Source organism: Cupressus sempervirens, chromosome 1, assembly GCF_028749045.1.
Source record: "Cupressus sempervirens isolate cs-2001-9-10 chromosome 1, ASM2874904v1, whole genome shotgun sequence".
Taxonomy (NCBI): Eukaryota; Viridiplantae; Streptophyta; class Pinopsida; order Cupressales; family Cupressaceae; genus Cupressus; species Cupressus sempervirens.
This window is the reverse complement of record NC_143118.1, coordinates 812,578,417-812,589,797: the sequence shown is the minus strand read 5'-3', so window position 1 is coordinate 812,589,797 and position 11,381 is coordinate 812,578,417. Positions and strand designations below refer to the sequence as shown.

At 35.7% G+C, this 11,381-nt stretch overlaps 1 protein-coding gene across 1 annotated transcript in view; it reads right to left on the bottom strand.

The window, feature by feature from the left end:
• The window catches only part of LOC149580356 (E3 ubiquitin-protein ligase HOS1-like), a 70,787-nt gene that overhangs the window by 4,457 nt on the left and 54,949 nt on the right, over nucleotides 1–11,381 (bottom strand). The window contains exon 8 of the mRNA XM_089790410.1: nucleotides 9,301–9,834. Coding sequence (XP_089646536.1) covers nucleotides 9,301–9,834 — 534 coding nt within the window. The remainder of the gene's footprint in view (nucleotides 1–9,300; nucleotides 9,835–11,381) is intronic.

Here is an 11,381-nt window from a genome sequence, read left to right as displayed (position 1 = left end):
CATACGGCACTATCTAAGATGCTATATTGCAGATTTTGCTTTGAAGATTTCAATTCACCTGAATATGTCCAGGAGATGATACTCCAAATTTCTCAAACAAGAACTACACAACTAAGTTTTTGGCAGATTATTTTTTGAAAAATAGAAAACAGATTATGCCATTGGAAAGTTGCAAAAGAATAGCCCATTTCAAAAAAAAAAATGTCATTAAAGACCCTCAAATGATAGAGTTAAGCCCCTCCACAGTTCAGTTGCAAAACCAAAAATGCCCAATGGAGCAAGAATGTCCATCCAAACAAAAAGATTGTTGACATCAAGATACACTTGTGACTTTGCATGCCTAGTCAGCAAACATGTGTCACTCTCCCATCGAGAGTGAATCTATGAATTTGCATGGTAGATCAGAGTCCTCTAGTCTACTCACCACATAGGGACATGTGACAAAAGTATATATGCCACATGAGAGATACAGCATGGAGTTTGAGTTGCATTCCATGTAGGTAATCCTACTCAAAGAATCTCCACAGGTTCAAAGAACCTCCCCTACAAGGCATTAAGCAAAGGCCTACAGTGATAACTCCTACGCATTGATGATAAACGTAGATACATCAGACACACACCGCAAGTTGTATCAGTCAGCATAAAAAATCTTTCAATAGAAAATACCAACAATATTGAAAGTTGTTGGAAGTAGAAAATTGAAATTGCAAAGTCCGGCAATGAAAATTAATCACAAGACATGACAATCACGAAAGCCATCAAGTGACTAAAGCCAATAAAGAAGGTGCAGTTGCTTGTGTGAGGAATGACAGTGCTGATAAAACAAAGTGACCATGGTACAAATGAAAGGTATAACTACCAAACACAGTGCACAAAGCCAGGCACCTCTTTTGGAAAAAAAAGTTCAGTGTAAGCAGAATACCAGAATACCATATCATTCAACAAATGTAGCCAAAACACAAATACACCAAGGGTAGCTCAAGATTAAACTTTGCAAAGAATCTTTGTATGAATTTAAAAAACAGATGATGAATATACCTTAGCAAACCATACAACTTTCACACTATCGTGATCAGGAAAATCTCATAGGAGATTAGAGGAGAATGCTTTGTTTCAAGAAACAAACACTTTATCCCTAAGTTTTTTGGACCTTGTGGACAAGATGGCAAACAAAAAACGTTCACTGAACTGCCCAAAAATCTACTCACTTCCAATCGTGCACATGTTAAAATGAACAGAAACTCTAGATGTTCAAATTTGAGAGAAATAAAAGTGACGTGAAGAATTTTGGGCCCTCTCAGATTAATGGCACAGAAGAACTTGACAATGTACACTGGAAGACATGAAACATGCAAAGAACAGGTCAAAAACAAACACAGAAACCAAAAGCTAAACCCTGAATATCTAACCTAGATGACTTTAAGCCAATCCCAATTAAACTTCGCAATGATAGGCAAGACAATGCTATTCAATTAACTTGACAATGTCCACTGGAAGACATGAAACGTGCAAAAAACAGGTCAAAAACAAACACAGAAACCAAAAGCTAAACCCTGAATATCTAATCTAGATGAATTTAAGCCAATCCCAATTAAACTTCGCAATGATAGGCAAGGCAAGGCAATGCTATTCAATTAACATGAAAGCAAATACATGTAAAGAAATAAATGCAGCAAAGATGCATAAGCTTATGAGGCCCACACTGACACAAATGCGAGTATATATATAGAATATGTGAGAGAGAGTGATAAATACAACAAATAAGAGTCTAACTCCTAAGATAGATGTTGACAAATCAGCCCGCATTATTCACTCCAAAACAGGCCTAAGCTTGGGTGTTTAATATTAAAATAATAAGATTGGAATAATAAAACACCACCACCAACTCTAAAATTATTTTGAGATAGCAAATAAAAAATGTTCACTGAACTTCCAAAAATCAACTCACTTCCAATTGTGCACATGTTAAAATGAACAGAAACTCTAGATGCTCAAATTTGAAAGAACGAAAGTCGTGTAGAATTTTGGGCCATCTCAGATGCACTGGTACAGAAGAACTTGACAATGTTCACTGGAAGGAATGAAACATGCAAAAACCAGCTCAAAAACAAACACAGAAACTGAAAGCTAACCCTTGAATGTCTAATCTAGATCAATTTAAGCCAATCCCAGTTAAATTTTGCAATGATAAGCAAGACAATGCCATTCAATTAACATGAAAGTAAATACATCTAAAGCAATAAATGCAGCAAAGATGCATAAGGTTATGAGGCCCGAACTGACATAAATGCAAGTGGGTACATAAATAGGATGTGTGTGTGTGTGTGTGTGTGTGTGTGTGTGTGTGAGAGAGAGAGAGAGAGAGAGAGAGAGAGAGTGGTAAATACAACAAATAAAAGTGTAACTCCTAAAATAGATGTTGGTAACTCAGCTCACATTATTCACTCCAAAACATTGAAAACAAGCCTAAGCCTAGGTGTTTAATATTAAAATAATAAGTATGACAAAATAAAACACCACCACCACCAACTCTAAAAGTTTTTTGAGCAGACCAAAGTTCAATAAGCATAAGAAACAAAACTGCCTGTTAATGGGCCTAGATGGGTTAATTCATCTTCAGACAAGGAGCCACAAGTGGTTTGGAAGGAACTAGTGAAGGATGGAAGTGAACTTTGACACCTCCAGAGGAAACCCCAATCCCTCAAGGGTGGGTGTACCATGTTTTGGCATGGTGTACACAAAAATTGGCTATTGAAACGAATAACATTGCCGAAGCCAGAGCTACTTTGTTGGGGACAATATTGGACAAACAGTTGAGTAACCCCAACATGCACCTCAAAGGATATTCTCATATTATCAAGGATGCAAAAGGCAAAGCGTAAGATTTGCATATTGACAAGCTGGTCAAGTTGACTTCAAAAACATTGGCTTATTGACAAGTGGTTGGAAGGAACCAGTGAAGGATGTATGAAAGTGAACTTCCATGGCATCTCGAGTGTAAACCATGATCCCTGAAGAGTGGGGTGTATCATGTTTTGGCATATGTTGTACACAAAAATTGGCTATTGGAGCCAATAACATCACCAAAGCCAGAGCTGCTTTGTTGGGGACAATATTGGCCAAACAGTTGGGTATCCCCCACTTGCATCTGGAAGGAGATCCTCTAATTTATAATTATCACAGATGCAAAAGGCAAAGTGGAAGATTGGCATATTGAGAAGTTGGTTAAGTTGATTTCAAAAATGTTGGCAATGTTCAGGAATTTCAAAATCTCCCAAGTTAGGCAGGAAGGCAATGTAGAGGTGAATGTGTTATCACATGGCAGCGATGTCTGAGAGTGAACTGGACTTGATTATTTTCACCAACCATAGGGATAAACAAGCTGGCAGTCAAGCAGAAAAATTGACATGAGGCGGATTTCGATAAAAACCTTTCAAGCCTTCTCCTCAAGCTTTTCATGTTGTCGTTATGTTACAGCAGAGAACTGGTAGCAAGCAGGGTAAGAAGATGTAGCCCAATTTCTCATTAAGAACATTGAAGATGATTATTGCTTTTGGGGTAAGGTTACACAGGACTGCCTAAAGGACATATTTGCATTTGAAGATGCCGAGTCCCTCTAAAAGGTCACCATAGTGTTTAGTGATGATTACCTGGCCATGGAAGGCAGATAGAGATCAGACATAGAGATTACTTCCCAGTTCCTCAGGTTCGAATGAATGCAAGGTGACTGGCGACAAAGTGTATTTGAGAAGAAACAAGGGGTGGGTCAGATGACATACAGCTTAGGGCTTGTACTGGAGCTGGTCTTGTGCCAACAGCGGAGGACTGGCTACGAATTGGGGACGTGGATGCACCCATGCATCCCTTCTTGATATGGAATGCATTTGGTGACAGGGAGGTTTGGAAGTGGTCGTGAGCTTGGGATTGAGCGCCATCAAGAGCTTCCTGCAAATTTGGGAGATTAAAGCTCGTCGGGATGAGCTAGACCCAGTCAAGGAGAGCCCAAAATGTTACGAGGATGCTCACGAGGGAGCTCAAAAATCATAAGGTTGGAGGCGGGTTCTTCCTCACAAATGCCATAACCGATCTTGTTGCAGGGGAATCCAGGTTTTGAATTTGGCACTCTGTTTTTGTATGGAACTGATTATTATTGTATATTTTGCCCCTTGCCTTCTAATGTGAAATCTGCAAATTTTGGTGCCATGTATGGCCCCAAGGGTAGGTTGGTACTGGCTTTGGGAGGGATTAATGATTAGTATAGAAGGAGGTTTCTTTTGGCTCAGGTTAGACTGTTTGGGGTTTATTAATGCCCTGTTTGGAACTTTTTTATGTATACTTTACTTAAATTGTCACTATAAACTAAAATATTTACTGATTGAAAAAGCATAAGAAATAAAACTAAGATAAGTTGGGTACAAGATCATAGGAATTGTCTGATTGTTATTTCCAGTACTTTAAAGCTTAGTCACAGAGTTCGACAAATTTCATGGATGAAATTTGAAGTCCAAAGAATTGTTTTTTAAACCCCCTAAAAAAAATCTGTTTGCCTTAAAATTCCAATGGAAAACTGGATTAAGCTTTTTCTATCAAAGTATATTTTAGACACACATTCAAATATGGTATACAGATGAAAAATGGTATCACAGTCTACATTGTGAGCTATTTAAAATCCACCCTACATGATGCAGATGCTTGTGTCCTACAAAGTGACTTCTACAACTCCTTTCTGTGCCGGTCATTGATACAGCAGCAAGTAGCTCTCAGTGGGAAATGCGGGCCATATCTCCAAGCTCTCAGTTGTCAAGCTGAACTCTCAATGACATGTCTCACATATTTATGTCCAAACATTTCCAATGATTAAAAAATACATGCATCCTTCCATTATGTGAATAAAGCACCTAGATAAGAGTCATTTTGACTTGTTCCCAACGAGGGATTAATGTTCAATTCATTTTTTATGTTTTGTTCTTTTCCCTTGATTTATTTAATTTATGTTTCATAAATTCAATATCTTAAAATTTATTGATTATTTTATTTTTTATTTATCAAAATTAAATATTTTAAAATATTTAATTTAGATTATTTATATTAATATACCTTATCCAATATATTTAGTGTTAATAACATTTAAATGAGTCTAGACTCCAGGAGCTGGAGGATAGGATTTCCTCCCTGGAAAGCAAGAACACTGGTCTGGAGGCAGCTCTGAGGAGTATTGGTGACCAAAGCTACAAAATAATGAAGGCTTATGCGGATCGCCTTAGGATCCTTGTTTGAAAGCTGGAGAACCCTGGAAGTGATAAAGCCATTATTCAGATGAGGGATGAGAAAGACAGTCCTAGGGATGCTGCCTCTGGCCCCAGCAAAAGGACATGAGTGAATACCCGAAAAAGGACCAGCCTACTGTGAAGGAGATTCATGACATAAAGAAGGCTGCGGAAGATATGAAGAAGCTGGAGCTTGAAGCTGCTGAGCTTCTTTATGATTTCGTTTAGCTTTTTCTAGGATCTAGGTTTTGTGTCTACTTGCTCTTGTTGTTGTTGTTGTCTGTTTACTAACTTTCTTGGAGTGTGGATGTTCCTCTGGCTGGACTTTTGTTGTTCTGCCAGCCTGTCCGTTTTTGGTTGTTTAGTCTAGTTGGGCTTAATATTAAATCTTTTGTTCTTTTATTCTGAAGGGTTTCAGGGCCCCTTCCTACTTTCACGTAATCCAAAACATGTAAATTTTTTATTAATTTAAGTTGAAAATTATAAATGTATTGATATTTTATTTTAATATTCTTAAATTTATATAAGGCAGATATTTCGAAAACAAAAATTGAAAAATCTCTCCTTGTAATATTTTATCAGAAATTTATCACTACCAAATCTGAATTTGAACTCGAACCTTGTGACAGAGATTTAAATGCTGGAAGCCTAAAATTAAAAGGACAGATGACACTATTTTTTAAAACAAGTTTTCAGTACAAAAATTTATGTCACTGGAAGATACATTTATTCAAGGAGTTCAAGGAATGTGATTCAGAATTTGTTACATCAATGTCACCACATCTACTTGTACACAACACAAAAACTAATGGATACAATAAAAATAAAACCATAGTTACTGCCCTGGGGGACAGGTTTCTGGGCAGGGGGGCGGCAGAGGCCTCAATTTGGGGAGGGCGAGGGGATGGCGGGGTGGGCAACAAGAGTGGGGGGTGTATATACTATATAGTATATAGTATATACAGTATGTAGTAATATACTATACATGTGGTACTTCAAATGCTAGTTATGAAAATATGTATGACAATATAAGACATAAAGATGTAAAAAACTAATTTACTAAAATTTAAATACTTGAACATTGCATTAAACATTGAACATGAAAGTTGAACATTGGACATTGAACAATAGATATTTAACATTTTAAATAATCAAATCAGCAAATGGAAGAGCTCTAACTTCTATTATATAAATATTAAATAATAATAGTTATAGATATCAAAAGTATGAGTCTCTCACCATTAATGATTACATTGAGCAGCATGATATGATATTCATTGTATTATGCAATCAATAGAATATTAGAAAAATGTTTTTATTTTAAACAACTTTTTTTTTGGTTGGAGAGGTCAAGGGTTGTGTTCTCGTCTCCCTGTCCCCTCAGGGAATGCCAGGACATCCCCAGTCTCTGCCAAAACTGTGGCAGACTGGTGATGCTGGAACGGCATCCCCCTGTCCTTGTCTCAGAGACGTTGGGATTTTGGTCACCTACACCCCAATCTGTATTTATAGATCTTGTGTTTGATTCTTTCTTCATTTGGTAATCAAGCAAAAGAGTAATTCAAGAATCAACCATTCTTAAATTTAAGAAATTTACATCAAATACAACTTTCCAAGTTCAATGCATGTCTTAACATGCAAGATGCTTCAATTTCATGTTTCATACACTAAGTTGCACGGTGATTATTTCTGGTTGTGATCTCTCAATACACAGATTATGGTTTTAACCACATAAGTGTATCAGCAACTAATGCAGTTGTTAATTTAGACTAAATACTCTAAAATATAACAGTTATTAGAATTATAATTTTTATAGGAGGCCCAGATGAATCTGTAGGTCATCCAATTTATCTACTCATATATATTGGAAATAATTACAAGACAAACCCTTTGGAGCATCATGAGCCTTGAAAGTTACCCTATTCTTACAATTTTAACCAGTATGGGACTAAACTGCATAAATGTGTTTAAGCATTGAATGCTTTAACAGGTGTTTTTACTAGAATTCTTATTTGGGTAATCTCATTTGAATCCATAGGCATTCATTGACACTAATGACATTTTATTTCCTCTGGAATGTTGGAAATAATTACAAAGGTGATAGGACCCACTTCCCACACAAAGCAACCATTACCATTTAGTGGCAGGGGGCTCATGGAATGTTATGTGAACAATTTCACCCTTTAGCTATTCTCACTTTCATTCCTCAAAATTAAATGTGAATTTTAAGATTTTCCTATCCTGATGATCAGAGCATAACACTTATAAATTTGATTACAAATAATCTCATCTATTCTCAACTACTTAAACTTATGAAAAGTAGGATGTGGGCCAAATCCAGCAAAACAACAAATATTCTATTATATTTCTTTTACACCTAGGGGCAGTACAAATTTTAAAATGAGATTCTGGCAAGACTCGCTACAAATCACAGACATCCTATCAATGCTAATGTTCATTTTAAAAACAAACTTATCATGATATCCAATTTCTTTAATTGTTAAACATGTTGAATCATGTAAATCATACAACTCTTCAAGCCTAACTGCATACTCTGCATTGCTCACTTGACATAGGTTAATGGAAATGCTTTTCATCATCAACTTACCCTTTATTGCTAAGCAAATGTGAATTCTTCTAAGTTTATATCTTGGTTTCAATTCTGCACCTAACAAATTATAAAATACAAAATATTAGTGAATTTCCTAGCAAGCCATGTTTTACATAGGTTTTCTGGTCCTTCAACACAGTGACAAGAAAATTAATTTCTTTAATTCAATAGGCTCTGTTACCATGACAGTAAGGGTTAAGGACATGCTTCTCTTCACTCTTTTATGATTGTATCTTTTATGACTGTTTGTCTTAGACAAAATGATAGAAAACAAGTGTTCTTAAAATTCAAGGGTTTTTGTTTGCTGCAATGCACTGATTAGCAGAAATAAAAATTCATTTCAAGGGAAAGGAACATCAAAAAGGTGACAAATTGTAAACAACCACCAAACAGATAATTTTCTTATTCAGATTCTAGTTGCTTCCTTTTTCACAATTTCAGAGTTAAAATTCACATCTAGATAGCTGTCAGAACCTACAAATACTATAGGTATAGTACCAAACAAGTATGAAAAAAAATTATATCTTGGTTTCAATTTCACACCCAACTTACAAAACACAAAATATTAATAAATTTCCTGGCAAGCCATGTTTTTCATAGGTCTTGCTGGTCCTTCAACAAGATGACAAGAAAATCAACTTCTTTAATTCAAAAGGTTCTGTTACCATGACAGTAAGGCTTCAGGACATTCCTCTCCTCACTCTTTTATAAATTGTATCTTTTGTGACTGTTTGTCTTATGGACAAAATGATAGAAAACAAGTGTTCTTAAAATTCAAGGGTTTTTGTTTGCTGCACAGCACTGATTGCCAGAAATAAAAATTCATTTCAAGGGAAAGGGACAAAAAAAAAAAAAAATTTAAACAACCACCAAACAGATAGTTTTCTTATTCAGATTCTAAGTGCTTCCTTTTTCAAAATTTCACTGTTGAAATTCACATCTAGATAGCTGTCAGAACCTACAAATACTATAGGTAAAGTACCAAATAAGTTTTTTTTTAAAGGATCAATTTATGTTAACAAAGAACAGTAACATATGGCATTGGCCTTCAAGCACTTACATAATGGATGGATTCACAATTAATTTACATTATCATAAGCAAGACTTCCATTTTTATATTTAATAAATTATTTCATATAGGGCATGCAGGAACACAACAGAGATGAATTTGCAGTCTTCTTTGAGAAGTCGGATTAAAAATAGATACTTTGGTAAATATAAACTTTTCACACCAGATTAAATGCTCCAGTAAGCACTCAGGGGCACAGGTAACTAAACTAACTCATACGTAACATCACCTTAAGTTTCCCTAGCACATGCATTATTTATAAAAAGCCAAGATTACCCAAATAAAAGAATAAGAATAGTATTACTTTTTTCTTTTCTCTATTCGAGCATTTAAGTGGAGGAACAGTAACCCACCTGAATGAAAAACACAACAAGAAGACTGCCAGCAGAACACGAAGGATCTTGTATTGTTATCTCTAGAAGGCACTTCTGCATAAATCTTTCCTCCTCCCTGTACCAAGGTAGCTCAATCATCCTATCAACCAATTTTCTCCGTATGCATAAGAAACAAATCTCGCCAACAAGAACCTCCATTTCTGCAAGCCAATCTCGATGCCTATTAATTTCTTCTGCTTCTTGAGCTGCAAATGTACCCCTTCTATTTTTTGATTGCCCGGCTTTAATTCGTAAGCAATGTGTTCTCTGATAAAGATATGCTTCAGTCAAAAGTCCACACTCAAGCCTAACTCTGACGGCTGTCACAGCCTCAGGAAGAGTGACCACACTTCCCCACTGAGAACCAGAATCTGTGACTCCTAACTGTCCATCACGTCCACTACAGCGCAAAACCATTAAAGCTGCATCTGGATTCTGCCTTTCAAGTAAAACTCTTGCAATCTTTGGATGTGTTGTTGAACCAACAATTTCAGGAAGAATTCGACAAGCCTCCTGAAACATAACACCATTGTTGAAAGCTATCATTTGGTCATAAATACAAGAACCATACCTGCAAATAAATCTACAATTGTTTCAATTCTAAAACTTTCAGTTTCATTTACAAATTAAAAATTTCAGGTATCTCGAAAGAGGTCTAACATAAAATACATTGAAAGAAGTAGAATTAATTAGCAATGAGCTTTCTCAAATCAGAACCCAATCAATAAATAAAGCCTGCACTCTGTTAATAAAAAATGAGAACATTTTAGCCTTAGCATTAAACAACATTTGAATCCCGAAGAAATTAGACATCTGCAAACTTTATCCTTAATCTGCAGACATAAAATAACGTAACTCATGGCCATTTAATGGGCCTCTTGGGTTGCTACGGATGCACAAAATGGTTTAAAGGAGTATTGGAAGTGTCCTTTTCCCGGATGGACGACCACGAAATTCGATGGGGTTTCCAAGGGTAATCCTGACCCATTGGGTGCAGGGTATGTTGCGAGAGATTTACAAAGCAACCTTTTGGTGACTGGTACAAAACGCCTCTGTGATGGAACAAAAAAAGAGGCAGAAGTCCTCGCCGCATGGACTGTAATTTGAATGGCTAGAAAATCGAATGTTAAATGGATATATTTTGAGGGAGACTCATTAATTGTCATCGATGCATTAATTAAAGGGAAAACCAGCACATGGAGTTCAAATCATATGAAAAACTCAGACTCAGCAATAACTCGGCCAACCCAAAAATTTCAAAAATTCAGGTAAAAAATTGGCAACTCAGCAAATTTATCGAGCATTTGAAATTATAGAATATTTTTAAATGATATTATAAAATCTACATAAACCCTAATTTTTGTAGAACATCAACATCTTATTGAATTTCAAATATATTAAAGATGAATATAAAATTAAAATATATATATATGTAACATCCCCTAATAGGTTTAGACATAATTATTACATATTTAACTTAAATTCTACATTGTATGTCCCACGATACAATGATTCAAGCTAAGATATTTATAATAAAAGAATTATTTATTCATTTAATTAGATAACTAACTTATCTAATTGTAACATTAATACCCCAACATACAATCTTAATACTCTTCCAACTCAATGATGGAAGGAGTGGGTGTTATCCAAGATGCCTAGAGACCAACTCCAATGGGCTACCTCAAAGTTTTCAGGTCCAAGCCCATCCTATCTAGGGACTTCACCCCAAGGTTTCCACAATGCTTACCCCTACCCTATCTTGGGACAGATGGCCTTTGCTTGGATTTATATAAGCCCCTCCTTGGACATACCTCACCCCTCATGCCAAAATAGTAATGTGTGTGTATTATAAATTCCATATATATATATATATATATATATATATATATATATATATAGAGAGAGAGAGAGAGAGAGAGAGCTTACTACTAATTTGGCATGAGGGCTGAGATATGTCGAAGGAGGGGTTTGTATAAATCCAAGCAATGGCTATCTATCCCAAGATATTCTTATTTTTATTATTATTAACAATTTTATATAATATTAATATACATGTT